The sequence below is a fragment of the Acipenser ruthenus genome, chromosome 8 (genome assembly GCF_902713425.1).
Source record: "Acipenser ruthenus chromosome 8, fAciRut3.2 maternal haplotype, whole genome shotgun sequence".
NCBI lineage: Eukaryota > Metazoa > Chordata > Actinopteri > Acipenseriformes > Acipenseridae > Acipenser > Acipenser ruthenus.
The window spans coordinates 40,000,401-40,016,726 of NC_081196.1; the positions used below are offsets into that span (position 1 = coordinate 40,000,401).

Sequence of the window (16,326 nt, forward strand, 5' to 3'; positions counted from 1 at the left end):
AGTGAGAACACGGTGAAACTGATAGTTCTTTTTAATATACTGTATATATATTTATTTTTTAGACATTCAAGTAATATGATCTAATTTAGGAATACAGTTGTGTTTTGATATAGAGAGTAGAATAGGATAAGCTGTGCTGGTCCACGTACATATAAATATGTATATACTGTAAAATCCACTTCTTTCAAGACCACAAAGGTCACTTTTTCAGGTGAGAAGTGGAAGCAGCTGAACTGACCTGTAAGAGGGACTTCCTTCACCTTCTGTTTCCACTTGAGACCTTTGGGGTTACACAGAGTACAAACTGCTCAGCTTTAAAAATTGATCTTGACTACAATACTCCTGGACTAGATCAAGACCATACCATCTAACTCTCTGAACATCTGTTAAAATATCTAAGTTGCACATGTTGGTGGCATTTAATTCCAGTTGTGACATGAAGATGTATGCCTGCATGTTCATGTATAAAAAAAAAAATCACAGAAAAAAAACGTTTATAAATGTCAGCTTTATTATTTGACTTCACTTTGATTTGCATTTTTTTTATTTACATTCTTAAAAGCAGTACAGCATGTGTCCCTTCACAGACAATGCAAACCACACCCATTAAAATGCACATTACAATAGCCATTCTCTGTAAGCTAAATATCATTTACATATACCAAAATACAAATGTAAACACATGTATCAAAAAAAGGAAAGGGAATAACAATGAAGTACCAGCACCGCAATTTTGCATAGAAAAGAATAAAGAACGGACTGCAGTACATTGTTGCACAATATTTTTCGACAAGCTTTTGTTGGCTTTTGTTTCGGATCTAGTCACTTGACATTCCTTAAGTGTTCAGTATCTGTTTTTGTGAAGTATTACAAATGATGCAGTGACTAATGCCATAATTAGTGCATTCTTCTGCCAAGTTCACTGCGCAAACAAGGCAATACCTAGTCGTCTCCCACCTAATTACCACAGGGGAACAGGAGTCCTCCCCTTGTTCATCTGGAATCAAACTGTCTTCTTCCCATGGCCTGTGCTAAGAATCAACTCTAGAATGTAGTTAGCATAGATGTGTTCTAAAATGGCACGTGTAATTACCAAATGAAAGCTTTTTTGTTATGAAATGCACATTGCAAGAGCACAGTGTTTGTATGTATGCTGTGTGCGGCAGCTGCAATGTGTAAGCAGATGCAATGGCTCACAGGTTAGGTATTCTGGATATTGGCCCCTTTGTGATTGGTATAAAAAATACTATTTCCATCTAAATTTTGTGCTGGATATAACACACCTATCTGTGTCTTGCAGCTTAACTCCATTGTCAACATTCAATACCATCGCTAATGCAGCTCAGAGACTTAATTAAAGCAACACCCTGTGCTATCTGACAGAGGCGTGTGATTCAGAAACCACGCTGCATCGTGATCCAGGGTGGGGAAGTCATTAGGCATAGCCCACACATGGGCTATAGAGCTGCAGTACTTAAACAGCTCATATGAATACAATGTGAAACAACAGAAAAATATCCCCTTCACTAGGGCCATACATTTGGTCACTCGTGGAGGAGGAGAGGCATTTAACAGAATGTAAGAAGCAGGAAAGGTAAGGAAGACGATTACTGCTTTCATTTGTCAACTTATATATGAACCCCCCTCCCGTTATTTATTTAGAAACAGGGTACACTGTACATCATCACAGAACACTGCATTTGAATATTGTGAATCAGGCCCATACCCCACATAGGCAGATATACTACGCTTTTGCTGTTGTACTGTTTGCACCATTTTTGTATTCAAGCTTGGTAAGTAAGGAAATACATACAAGGAAATTGCAGGACAGTCAAGTTGCCATTAACCACAGTGTATACATATTCGCTGCCTGCTTGCTGGTGGTGTGCAGATAAAATAACAGACAACCTTGAACACAGGAATGCACAAGTTGCTTGAGCTGATTGTTCAAAAAGTAGAAATCTGATCTACTCAGTACAACATGTAGCACTTCCACATTGGGCATGCCAAGCACGGTGGTGAAAACGTTACACTGGGGAGAAGCTTAGTAAATCTAGCCCAACAGTGCGAACAAAAAAAAACTTTATGTTTTTACTACTATGTCAAGTTACAGTTTGTGATCGAACGTGCGCCAATGACATGCAGATCACTACTCTCATCACTGGCAAAAGATGAACTGTCATGCCAACACGCTTTGGAATGGCAGTACTGCAGTCAGACAGGCTGTGTAGCTGGCAGTAGTAACATAGGTTGGGAAAGACTAAAGCAGGGTCAGCAGTAGTAGGAGACTGTTAAGAGATCCAGAGGTCTCTAGTATCAAGCTGATGGCTTCCTTAACTGTACCCATTATATGTATTGGGGAAAGAACCAATATCCTTCAGTTCCTGTTTGTCCAAAATTTCCTGTCCATAAAAGATTATGGGTTTTCTATTCCAGTGTTCCCTAAACCACCCTTCTATGCTCTTTCAGATCTAACATTAGTCAACTGTATTCTGAGGCTTCTATTGAGGTATATCCAGTATGTATTGTATACTGCCCTGCCAGTGTATAACTAATGTAAATCTACATTCAGACAATCAATAGAATGTGAACATACTGGATGCTGGTTGCTTTCTTGTTTCTTTCTTTTGATGTCCAAGGTGCTCCAGTAACAGCCTTTTTTGACAACAGTTTAAAGATAAAGACAGTTTTCTGAGCTGCCATCCAGACAGGGGAATGCTCAGATATCCCCAAGCTATTTTAGCACAGCTAAAGCCATGTTACTGTCAGTAAGGAAATACATATAAGAGAGACGTTATTAAATGGCACCAAAGCGCTGTCATATCTATATCAACGCTATGTCTTAAATCTCATAGGGGGTTATCTGGCTATGACAATAAATAAAAAAAAAGGTTGTACACAGAACACATTCCGCCCGTCACTAGTTGTGCACAGGACTACCCTGGCTATAATAAAGTGGCAAGGGACGCTGTAGTACAAGTTTTCAATAGGAAAAAAAAAACATTCAGATGTCCCTTGTTGCTTGCACTGTGCACATATTGTACTGTATGTACAGTACAACACAAGTCCTTTCTTTACAAATTCAAAAGACTGGATTATTTTTTGCTTGAAGGCTTTCCGCTCAGAAGAAGGGAATGTGAAGGTCATAAGTATGAGACAGGGCGAAGCTGATCCAACTGGGTTTCCAAAGCGATTCTATCCAGATGAGCTTCCTAAAACAGACAAGGGACAATTATTGCAGGACATACTCAATCTATTGAGAAAGAATGCTTTATTATTGTTCCATGGACATCATTTTCAAGTAACCCATGCCAATCTCATGGACATGCAAATGGGGGGGGGGGGGGGCACAAGGCTCTGCACATGGTCAGAGGCACCATCTGTATTATATTAAGATTTGTTTATTGTTTCTTACAAAGCACAGCCAGCAGTACAAACGTTCTTGTAACTGTTTTTTTGTTTTATTTTTGTTGCACTGATTTTCTAGGGATTCTCGAGATTACTTAAAACTAGACATTTCATAGAACCAGGGAAAATGATCTACAATTTAGTGTCAAATAAACACGACAGGGCTGGCCTTTTGACCTGCAGTTAGGCATTTTCATAAGATATGCACGATGCAAAATGCAAACACACCTTCCATTTTTTCCCCAGTGTATAAGATCTCTCAAATGGACTGCTGGACTATGCAAAGATCATTCTGCAGGATGTTAACAAACAAATTCAAGGTCTGATGTGTCCTTTTAAAAGCCTCAGGAGTTACTCTGCTGACCCGTAGTTCAGTATATTGTTCCTAACACGCTACATTTCGGTTTTTACAACTATAGCTGACCAAATATTCCACATTAGATGCAGCAGAATGTGTTATTGTGTTTTTGGTCCATCTAAACATAGGCTACAAAGGCTAACAATTACTCTAAGGGCCTCATTTACTAAGACGTGCCAAAAATTTGCGCTCACTTTAATGTGTACCCAATTTACTATTTTGAAAATAGCACATGTGCTATTCATTAACAATTGTCACACGCTAAATTTAGTTCTTCACACTATGGTAATCAGAATGAATAGGTGAATTTTATGATAATGTATTTAAATGAGGCATTCAGCTCAGGCTAATGAGATGAGCTGTATTCACATGGTGAAGGGTGTTAATTTAAGTGTGCACTGTAAAGTGATCACTAATTAGTGCTGATGAAAACCAGGTATTAAGCACTGATGGGTGCACTATTTAAAGCTCTTTTTCTGGGCTGAAAACTATTTGGCATCTTGGAGGCATTACTTGGATACCGAGGTCCTACGATTAGACTCCACAGAGCTGCAGGAAATTAAATTAAATTGTATTTATATAGTGTCTTTCATACAAAAATCCCAAAGCACTGTACAATACAAGGCAAAGAAAATCACAATGAAATACATTTGCATAAGGATCCCAAGGCGTCAGACTGTCAACAATCAGACCACTAGATTAAAAGCAGTCTAATAAAGAATATTACAAAGAGAAATGATTTTAATTGTAAAAATAAAAAGTTTGTATCAAAAACAATAACAAAAGATGAAAACTAAAATTTCATAAAATTTGAATTTTAAAAAAAAGGACAAAAAGAAACAGCAGTTTAGATTGTAAAATAGGAACATTCCACTTTCACACAGACGAGTTACAAGGGCTCAGAACCGGCACTGATGCTGCATTTTGGTCTGTGTGATTTGCCTATACCTTCACAGAGTCGTCATATTTTATGCTGTCTCTGAACCACCTCGTGAGGTGCTTCAGAGACGGCACTGAACCGTCTTAACTGCCTGTGTGAAATGCTATGCTGGTACTGAAGTGCTATAGTGAGTGTGGATTAAAAGTCAACATCCCAAGTGACTGTATACCGGACGCAGTTGTTCAGCCAGCTAAAATGTTTCTCTTCTCACTATCCGAAAATCTTGGGAGTGTTTGATTCCAAAATACATCACCATGTTGGTTTTCCATTAAGTCCAGCGTTCACACAAGCATCCTTTATACATAGCAAATGCCAGCATCCACCGTATTTCCGCTCTCTGATTTTGCCTGAAGAGCTGGACTCACTTTCTTTTAAATATATTATATTGCCTTCTTTGCAATAAAATATGCAACCTACATTGTGCCTGAAGCTCCTCCAATTTGACACTTAACATGTTGTTACAGATTGTACAATATAACTGCAAATTAAAAGCAAACAAAAATGCAGCCAAATTTACTTCTTTTGTTTTGTTTTGCATTTTGTTTTGTGATTTGGTTTGGTTTCCATTACCATGAAAACGATCTGTTGACTGACAGGTTTGGAAGTTGTACTCGCATGATCGCTTTGGCTGTGTGAAAGGCTTATGACAGTATTATACTGTGTAATGGGTATTTAAAAAAAAAAAAAAAAAAAAAAAAAAAAAAAATCACACCTCTGTGACAGCTCAGTAGCGCCATTTGTGTGTGAAAGGGGTATTAGATAGAAAATCTATTTTATAAAATTATTTTCAATTTTGCCTTAAAAACAATAGCTCTTACTGTGATCTAAGAGTACGTTTAGGAGTAAACGGGTTCAATAATTCCTGTAACTGGGTGCTAATCCGTTCAGGGTCTTAGAAGTGTGGAGCAGTGGTTAGGGCTCTGGACTCTTGACCGGAGGGTCGTGGGTTCAGTCCCAGGTGGGGACACTGCTGCTGTACCCTTGAGCAAGGTACTTTACCTAGATTGCTCCAGTAAAAACCCCACTGTAAAAATGGGTAATTGTATGTAAAAATAATGTGTAAAAAATAATGTAATTGTATGTAAAAATAATGTGATATCTTGTAACAATTGTAAGTTGCCCTGGATAAGGGCGTCTGCTAAGAAATAAATAATAATAAGTTCAAAGCAAAATCTTAAAATCAATTCTACACTGCACAGGGAGCCAGTGCAAAGAGGCCAAAACAAGAGTAATATGTTCTCTTTTTCTGGTTTTATTCAGAATTCTAGCGGGAGTGTTCTGAATGAGCTATAAGCTTTTGGGATACCAGAGAAAAGTGCATTACAATAAAGACAGGTGCATAACAGGTGCATAAGGCCTAAGAGGAGAAGGGAGCGTAGGCCACATTGAGGAGGTGGTGGTGGGAAGGTGTCGATTGAGCAGAGATTATATTGCTTTGTATCAGCTACAAGCTGATCCCGAGCCAACAACTGCCAGGAGTAAAGCTGTGTCTGGTCTAGTGAAGCTTCTGTGTTTATTACACTATTTATCCTCTGGCTCTTTTCACTCTACTGTGGGTTTAGTTGCAGGGCTTTTCCACCCCACCTTTTCAAGGTGTTTCCAGCAGGTATTGCATGCCCTGCTGAACCTCATAGGTAATTAAATAAGATTTCCCACACAGAGGGACAGGTTTATAGGACTTGAAAGTGGGCTTCTACCAAGTGGCTGGCTTCCCCAATGTGATGGTCTACAGACATTCTGGATCGAATTCTGACTATCAAGACTGCTGTTAAAAACAGCACCAGCTTCAGACCAATGAAGCAAATAATCTGCAAATGTGTCCATGTATGACCATATGAAGTAAATAAGACCTAAAGAAATGCAAGTACTAAAAAAAAGCCTATTTTATAATGTTTCTGTTTTTTTAAATGATGTCAGTAAAAAAAATGTCAGTAAACAAAGGCCACTGTAAGTCTGTATGTCAGTAAAAACAAAATGGTGAAGCTGACAACCCTGCTTTGCAATAACAATCTTGTTTGCTTGTTTTTAGGTGACACAGGCTATTAAACTTTGCTCTGTGCATGTCTGTGACTAGACCACAAAAAACGAGAAACCCCTGTGCCATGTAAATGTCCTGTCCTTCACATGACTCATACATTCAAGTGCATGTACATTACACATACATTGTGATACTAAAAACGTTTGAGTGCTACAAATTAGCAGTATTTCCTACAAAGAGATTGACTCTCTCAGTATTGTAAATTCCTGCTCAAAGAGCTGCAGGCCCTCTCACACACATACACAAGATCAGTTGCCCAGCACTTCTATTTTAAACAGTGGCACAGTTATTCAGATTTGTCTTTAATGGAACATACAGATTATACTAAATGAAACTAACAAAAGTAAAGATAACTAATTGAAACCTCTCTGATTTATAAAGATACCTAGTGAATACATGCAATTTGCTTTTGTTTAATTGTCAAGGCAGGAAATAGAGACTTGCTGAATCTGAATACAATATCGACTGACTGTGCTCTGTAGATTTAAGTACCTTAATATTTGCTGTATTATTAATACCTTGGCTTGAAACAAACGCTAAGTCACCCCAGCAGATAGTGTTAATAATGTTTCCTTCTGAAGGAGTGATTGAATGAATGTGTACGTATGCCTGTGAGTGGACTATACGCATGCTTGTGGGTGTGTGCTAAGTAACTGACATTTACCAGACACAGAGAACAGATGAGGGACATATGGCAGGTTTATTTATCACCCTCAATGTGCCTTTCTGTTCTGAGTATGAAAAGCACACCACCGCTCATGCTTAATGTGTAAGAGCTGGGGGATCAATTGTAGCAGTTGATGCACATTTCAGAACTATTATCAATTCACTGGGGACCTGAGGAAGCATCAATATAATCATGGTCAGCCCCGTGGGAAACGGGAACAGTTGGCAACTTTAATGGATTTACAAACTGACACTCAAACACACATGCATACTGCAAGACACAGCTAATATACAGTGGTCCCTAATTCTGTTATTCTCCAGCAGGCAAAAAATGTTGTTTTTGATCAAATCTTTTAACACTGGGGTGAAAACATCAAGGCTATCAGCTCAAAATCCATCTTCAGTTCTGAATCCAATAAAACACTGAGGGATCAAAATGAAGAATTTTCTGAAAGAAGATTCTTCAAGAGCTGATGAGTTGAAACTGACCTGATCAAGTTGTCTAGAAGCTGTGCTAAATCCAAAGATTATAATTTCAGACTGCTATTTTAATAAATGTATTATTCTTAATGTATATACTGTATTTTTAGGGGGCCCTAAAAAGTGGGGAGCGACTTATACACCGGTGTGACCTATAGGCTTTTTCCTGAAATTGTTGTCTCAAAAAGGGGGGGTGGGGGCAACTTATACACCGGTGCAATTTATACACAGATTTTTACGGTATATTTTTTAAGCAGTGATATTTTTGTGAGTTTATTACTTAATAATTAACAAGAAACAGTGAATCCAGACGGCTAAATTACTATTGGAGTCTCTGAAACCACAGGGCCTCAATACTTATTGGCACCACTATTGTAGCATTGCTGTTCCTCATTGTACATTCTCTGCTCTCTACGGGTGTTGGTGAATGTCACAGAGACTCATCCTACTCATATTTCTCCACTCTCTGATCTTGCTTTTCAAACACTCACCGACACAAACACAGCTGTTCTACAGTAAGACAGTTGAGGTTACACCAGGGCAATTTAAAGAAACAGAAAAATGACTTTTTTTACAGTTGTGAGTGCTCCCGAACACCACTTTTTTTTCTTTTCTTAGGTAATGCCTAGGTAGGTAATCTCATTTAAAAATTGTCGACGCTGAAAACAAGATGTCAGTCTTAAGAAAAGTAATGAATGGTTACATGGAAGGGAAGCTGAAGAGGAGCGTCTGGGAGTTCAGGTTCTTGTAATGAAAATAAATGGCAGAAATTAAGAAAGATTTGGGTATATATATATATATATATATATATATATATATATATATATATATATATATGGTGGCAGAGTAGGGGGAGGGAAATGAAAATGTAGTCCTGGGGTTAAAATGGGTAGCAGGACTACATCCCCCAGAATGCCTCCGGGTTGGAATTAGAGCCAGAAATGGGAAACATCTGGCTCTAATGGAACGAGGGATTTACCAGGCAGGTATTTAAACAGGTCTGAATTGTTTCTCTGTTGTGTCCGTGAAGGCTAAGGCCTGTAGAGAGACCTGTGTCTAGGAAAAAGTACTGTGTTTATATATGTGTTTTTTGGTTATATATACAAGCTAACTTCACTATAACAAACCTTTCTTATAACAAACACCCGTCTTTAATGATCCCAACAGCATGAACCGTTTTTTTCAATGCAAATTAGCCCTATTAGAACGATCAAGTACAGGATCGACCTGGATACAACGATCTTAGTACTGACTGACACTGAACTTTCTCCAGTGTCAAGTGAGTTATTCTCTCAGTGAAAACAAAGACTATGGTTGACTAATTCAAAGATAACGTTAATTCAAAGATGACCTATTGTAGTACAAATCATGCATGATGAATGCAATCGTTGCCTGTCAGTCATCTTCACACAAACGAGTACCTTGTCACAGTACCATTTAAATGTTGATCAATGTGAAGGAATCTTCATAAAAGTACTATATATTGATGTTCAATATGTTGATGTGCAATTCAAATTTGCCGTTTTGTCATTATTCTGATACAGAAAAATGCCAAACCCTATTATAGTGAACACCCTGATATAACGAACATTTCTTCAGGTCCCTGGGGGGTTCGTTACAGTGAAGTTAGCCTGTATATTAAGGTCTGATGGCTCCAATTGCTGGCCTGCACTAATTTAAATAATACTAAGCCAGGGTTGTTCTGTAACCTTGGACTGGCTGCTGCCTGGCCCACTGCTATTTTCTAACCCTAAATGTCCCTACGTACCAACAGATACGTCTGCTTCTATATCCTGCTCATCAGGAGAATTATTATCCTGCTGGGAGAAAACTGCTTTAAAAGCTATTGTTTGTGATAGACCTCACCTTGAGCTGCTGCTGGAGTTCGCTGTTCAGTCTGGCCAGGACTGCGTTGGCTTCTTTATTCTTGCGGATGGCAGTCTGAATGGCCCTCTTCTGCCTGGATGACTGCCTGCAAAGCAGTGTGGAAAGACAAGAGATGACTGTTTGTTAGCAGACAACACAAGATGCCGTAGTTGATTTAAACATCAATAACCATCAGCCACGGTTTTATTGATGGGCACTTTCTCACATAATGACCTCATATCTTTATACATTGCAACATATTGACATTTTTTGACAGAATATCCAACATTTCTGCATTTTGATTCCAAGAAAAAAATGCTTTAAAAGGTAAGTAATGACTGAATGAATGAGTGGCAACTACATTTATAAACCTGAAGTACATCCAATACTTTTAAATACACCGACCAACAATCCGTTTCACTTCACTTGTATTAGTTGGTCTGCTTATCACCAAGGCCAAGAGGGAAATCAGTTGCATGGACACTCTTACATAAAAAGTATTGAGATACTGAAGAATGGACACATTTCCTGGACTAGTATCGGTATTTACCAAGTATACAAGAAAGATGATCAGCACTTACATCTGAATAAATGTAAGTGCCTAGGGGGGTTCCCGAGTGGCGCATCCGGTAAAGGCGCTCCGCGTGGAGTGCAGGATGCGCCCCATAGCCTGGACGTCGCTGGTTCGAGTCTAGGCTATTCCACTGCCGACCGTGGACAGGAGCTCCCAGGGGGCGGCGCACAATTGGCCGAGTGCCGCCCGTGGGGGGGAGGGCTTAGATAGGCCAGGGTGTCCTCGGCTCACCACGCACCAGCAATCCCTGTAGTCTGACTGGGAGCCTGCGGGCTTGCCTGTAAGCTGCCTTGAGCTACGTTGTCCTCCGACGCTGTAGCTCTGAGGTGGCTGCATGGTGGGTCTGCAGTGTCGGCTGACAGAACACGTTTCGGAGGACAGCGTGTGTTCATCTTCACTGCTCCCGAGTCAGCGTGGGGGTGGTAGCGGTGAACTGAGCCTAAAAATAATTGGCTATTCTAAATTGGGATAAAATTATAAAAAAAAACAACTGGTGACTACTAAATTAAAAAAAAAAAAAAGTAAGTGCCTTTACTTTTAATAGAAGAGTTTGAATTTATACAGCATTTCACAGTTAGTGCTTTGAATCTTTTACTACATCTTGTAAGGGTATCTACAGGAATGTGTGAGATTAAAAAAATGTGTTTATGTAATATCAGGGCTAAAGGGCAAACAGGCTCCTCTTCGCTGTACATTTCCAGTAATCCATATCCATGTATCAATAAAAAAATCCTTTGAAAACTGGATCAAAGACACACATTGGCATCTCTTTGATCCGCTTGCTTTTAGAGGGCCGCCACCAGGGAAGTGTTGAAGCACAATGACCTGAAGGCAGAGTGGGGGAATTGCAAATACTCTGATAATAATTCCAGGGCTTCAGGCTTGAGTGCCAACATGCACACTACATTACTTTCATTTAATTTTAATGAATTACCCCCATTCTATTGTTATTACTGGGTAAAGTTCCAGAATTGCTATGTATTATTCTATCCAGTTATTGGTATTGGAAAGTTCTGGAAATAAATACAGTTCTGTAAGGAATTAAACTATTTGTTTAGATTGTTATGCAATATTTAGCAAATGTCAGTGAGTCTTCTAGAAATGACTAGTGAACTCACCTCCTATCCTTAACCCTTAAGTAACAATGTTGGCCCCACGTTGGTTTAGGGATCCATTCTAAGTGCTTATATACAATCTATAAACATATTAATTGCGCTTTTACCAGTTATTGAGTATGATTAGAAATAATACAATGCACTTCTGAAATGTTTTGCTGGAAAAGGTTATAAGAATGTTACTATACCGTGCTCCCTCTCTATTCCACTACACATAAAAGACAGGGAAATATTGAAACCAGTGAATGAAGGGCCCTTATATCATAACATTTAGGACATCTTACTGTCAACATGGCCTAACAGTGAATTAACCACATGAATTATCGAATTTTGAAATATCGCGGGAGCACTGCATATATTATTCCAAAAGTGTTCATATTTATAGCCCCTAGAAGAGTTGTAACCCTGCAGCCCCACCTCACCCCTCCCCAGGTGATTACTTTTGGACAGGAGGATGTGGTTTGGTCCCGGGAGCAGAGGAGGAGGGAGGTGGCAGGGGTGGGGTGGGCTCCTGGCTGTCCAGGTTCTGACTCTCCGGACGGTATTTCCTGCGGATTGGTTTCAGTGGAGGCTGAGCCGGCAATATATCCTAAAAGGAAAAAAGAAAAAAACGGTTTACTGTACAGTATGTAGTCCATTTTGTATCGTCTGATAGACCATAATCATTTCTCCTCAGCACATGATATATAAAGTTTAAACACAACACATGTAATAATGGTTGACTCCTCCAGAGTGCTTTAACATTTATATAAAAAAATAAATGTCACAAATTACAAATTAGGCCTTCCTAAATCATGTGAAGCCTTAAACCTTGTGTGCTTACATTGTTTTACATAGATTGAGCTTGCATTAACCAAAGAATGACCCCCCCCCCACCAATATCTACCCAAGCTTGGGTCAGAGTGAGTTCACTGTACAGTACAGACTTAATCTTCTCTGATCTGTACTAATAGCTCTGTGACAGTTCTGCACACCCTGGATGTTTAAAATGTGATATAGTAGTGCTTTAAAGTGTAGTGTGAAAAGTGCCATGTAAGCACTCGCCCTGAGAGATCTGCAAAAGTACGAATAACATACACTTTTTTTCCCAGGCTGTATTTTAGAGCCACGTTGATTGTAGGTCTGACTGACAGGTTGTCATTCTGGTTCAAATACCTGGTGATGTCAGAAGCTAGTGCAGAGAGAAGCCTGGAGACAACAGTACATCTCCTCCTCACAGCGCACTGTTACAGTGCAGATTTATTTAACTTACAGGTCTTACTTTTTTAAGTGGGCTGCTTTCTTCCGAGCTTCCAGCGGCCTTGCCCAGCTGACCCTGAGCTTCATTCTTCGCAGCGTTTTCTTCCTGCAAAGCAAATCAGACAGCAATTTATAAACTGAAAACGACAAGCGAGGCACGCATGATGGGCAATAAAAACAAGATAAACCCTTTGAGGTCCCCTCCTCCCACTCAGCGCCCTTCTCCCTCCTTGTCTTACCATAAGTTATGATCCAATTCCCTGGTTTACTCTGGATGTCTTTTTTTGCTGTTGGTTATTTACGTGACAAAATGAAATGCGATTTAATTTTGCTCGAGTAAATCACCAGTCCGTCTTTATGAAACTCAATTCAGCTTTCCCTGAGCACATCCCTTATCAGTCAAACTGTCATGTTTTTACAGCTGCTTTTAAAGACAAGTTATGCTTTTCACTTTATTATGGACACAATGTTTAGAATTGGAAAGCAAGTGCAGCTGTTTAATTCAAGTTAAACATACTTTCTCCCTCCCCTTTGTTATACAGTATAAACAGAATACTTGCACTCATTATGATCGTTGGTTATTCACGGAATAACTACATTACATGGAGTATCCTCTATTTGTTCCAAAGCACACTGTTCCTGATCCACACAGACAGGTCTCTTATGAAACCTTGTTCAACTTCCTTGATTCAATTAATTAAAATATTTGTGATGAAATGTTTAAGCTTTAATGAAGATCGACTGAAGCCATTATCTATCTGGGATAATGAAACTTTCATTATCTGCAGTGGTGTGTATGCAGTATTGCCTGTTGCTGAAACAGCATTTTGCTGCTGGTTCTTGCCCTCCAGGTTGCTAGCTGCTTTTGCTCCTAGCAGTGCCATCTGGTGGCAAAGACATAATAATACAACCCAGGAATAATTTTCCATAGGCCTGTTGACAAACAAGATAAATGATGGAAGTCTTCATACTGTGTATCAGTCAGTCTGCAGTGCCTGATCATAGAGCAACAACATCCTCCTTAATTAAAGTACACAGCTGGCTTGATGAACCATGAGAAGAGGTTGTCTAGACTGTGGTCTTTATTAATTAGGTATGTGGAACATGGTTAGATACTTCTTAAACTGAATTACACTACTTAAAAAGATGACCGCTTTAAACAAACAAAAAAAAAAACTTACTGAACAGGCATTTTTACAGTACTGTGCAACACAAAAACTTTTTTTTTTCATTTTGTAACAAAGTATGAATGTGTTAGTATGTGTTCTCTCACCACTCAGTAATGTTGACCTAATGGTTCTGTCATTTAATGTTTTTAAAATGGTAACTACACAGTTTTGATCAGGCTGCACAAGAAGCCCATCTCAGCTAACTCAGATGTCTTCCGAACACTTAAATGCTACAACAGGGAGGTGATTTGTAATTCGGATTCTAACTGATTTACCATGCTTGCCTGGGCTCAACTAAACCATCACCGTGATTATACTATAGCTTTACTGCACTTTGCTATGGATGTTAATATACCTCATTAAACATTTACAAGCGTATTAATGGATGAAAACCAGGTGGGTAATGTGTTCAAACTTAGTTAAGTAAAAAAAATGTTTACCGTAAATAAGCTTCATACCTCTATATCAATTTATTCCATGTTTCACAGCACCGCATTCAATTCCGCTTCTTAAGCTGAACATTTTGGTGTGGTGGCATTTTCATGCTTTCTCCAGACCCATAACGACATAACTACAGCCACTGATACCCTTAACAAACTTAATGTTAGACGCTTTCCTGGGATTATGTAATGTTGTACAACATTGCTCTAGAGCCTCACTGAAAATTAGACTTTGTGAGTAATTATCCATAAACATACCAGTAACTGAAATAAACACAATATAAAACTTAATGGCACTTCCCTTAGGTCCAGAACAAAGATAAAACTGCTTAACTCAAAAGGACCCAAACCATTGTGACGTGTGTGGGGTCTTGAATAACTTAAATAACCAGTAAAAATAACTGCTGATAGCTCCAAATAAAAACACTTTCATGGAACAAAAAGGTTAGGTGAAATGATGAATGTTCAGCCTGTAAGACCTACAGCTGTTAGCTGTCTAAAAAATGCTAAAAAAATGGGAAGAAACAAAGATTTATCACAGGTTGAATGAAGCTTAATTTTAGGGAGACCTGGCTGACTAATCAGAGCATTCAAGTCTGCAAGTCTGCACTTTATAAAGAAGGGAACATAGTTTAGGTGCTTGTTTGGCAGGTGGTTTTGTATTCAAGAATGTACTGTATATTAATGTTTCACTAATATCAGTCTCAAAACCGATTCATGCCATGTTTCCATCTGCTCCATGTAACCAGCCTGTAAAACGCAATCTCATGTTGTTCCAAAAATTAATCTGCAACCGGACGTTACACAAAGGTCAAATTCACCAGCCTTCCAATTGTGTGGATATTGCTCTGCTGCCCCTGTAAAAAGCTGGATCAGTTTCACACTCAATTGTAGTTGCATATGTGCAAATGGAAACAAACAATATGGACCATTCTGGTGAATAGTCCAGCCCTAACTTCCACAAACAGCAGTTGTCATTGAGCAATGGTCAAACCAGTAGAGGACATATACCATATTGACAGCGATATGGTAGGTGTTTTCTAATATTTTGTAAAACACCTGCTGTATCTCTACCGAGGGGAGGTTTGCATGTACCATAAGGTTTCCACAATAATGGTAAAGGGAAGACAGGCAATATCTATAAGGGTGAATGCAAACACCTCAAATTAATTCAGTCCTGGGGCAGACCGTGATTCATGTCTCTAATCAGAGTTGTACAATGATTTAATGAGAACATCGAATGGCTTCTGTGGGGATATCATATTCATTCTACAAGAGGAAAAGATCATACAATTCCACAGCCAAAAGAGAACAATGAATTATTAATAGCCTTAAACAACCCAGAGGATATAACATCTCTCATCAATAACTAATCCACAACTTGATCATATTTCACAAATAAATGAAGTAAAACTGTGTTAAGCTCGTTCAGGTAAATAAACACTTTGCAGCACAATAAGCAGCTGACAGCAGGCCTTGCACCCGAATGGTTTGTAACTCACTGTACATGGGGCATTATTTAGAAGTGGGATCGTTACATCACTGCTTCTGTTTGATACAGTAAAACCTGTCTAATCCAGCCCCTCTACATACTGGAATTCTATACAATGTGTCAATTTCTGGGTCCAACCAAATCCTTATGAGGTGATACTGTACCCGCTACAATCCGGAATCTGTCTATTTTGGAACCCGGCATGATTTGTAAGTCTTGGTTTATAATCAAGAATATTGCCTAAATGTACCTTTTAAATGTTGCTTTGTTTTTCTTCCATTCAGATTATGATTTTTTTTTTTAAATGCAGAACATTCTACCAGAATGTTCTGTAGTCATTTATGATTGGTGGATGAAGGTTCTGAAATTTCTAATACAGGGTAATAGGGATCATTGATAAAAGAATATTGCAGAATGTATGGGTTTCAGAGGCGTCATGAGTGTAAAGGCAGAGGGTCGCACTCTATGTTTGAAAGGCCACTTTGCTGTGCATGTCAGAATTTCAGACACTGACTACTATAGAACCCAATTTAAAGCCTAG

General features: G+C 38.9%; 1 protein-coding gene across 4 annotated transcripts in view; it reads right to left on the reverse strand.

The window, feature by feature from the left end:
• Positions 1–493: 493 nt before the first annotated feature.
• The window catches only part of LOC117406641 (ralBP1-associated Eps domain-containing protein 2-like), a 66,970-nt gene continuing 51,137 nt past the window's right edge, over positions 494–16,326 (reverse strand). For 3 of the 4 annotated variants that reach the window (XM_059028958.1, XM_059028956.1, XM_059028957.1), the window contains 4 exons: positions 12,698–12,790; positions 11,886–12,034; positions 9,757–9,862; positions 494–3,212 (listed from right to left, as the gene is read on the reverse strand). In XM_059028958.1, the coding sequence (XP_058884941.1) occupies positions 3,144–3,212; positions 9,757–9,862; positions 11,886–12,034; positions 12,698–12,790 (417 nt within the window). In that variant the 3' untranslated portion in view covers positions 494–3,143. The remainder of the gene's footprint in view (positions 3,213–9,756; positions 9,863–11,885; positions 12,035–12,697; positions 12,791–16,326) is intronic. The other variant, XM_034010821.3, reaches the window with a different exon arrangement.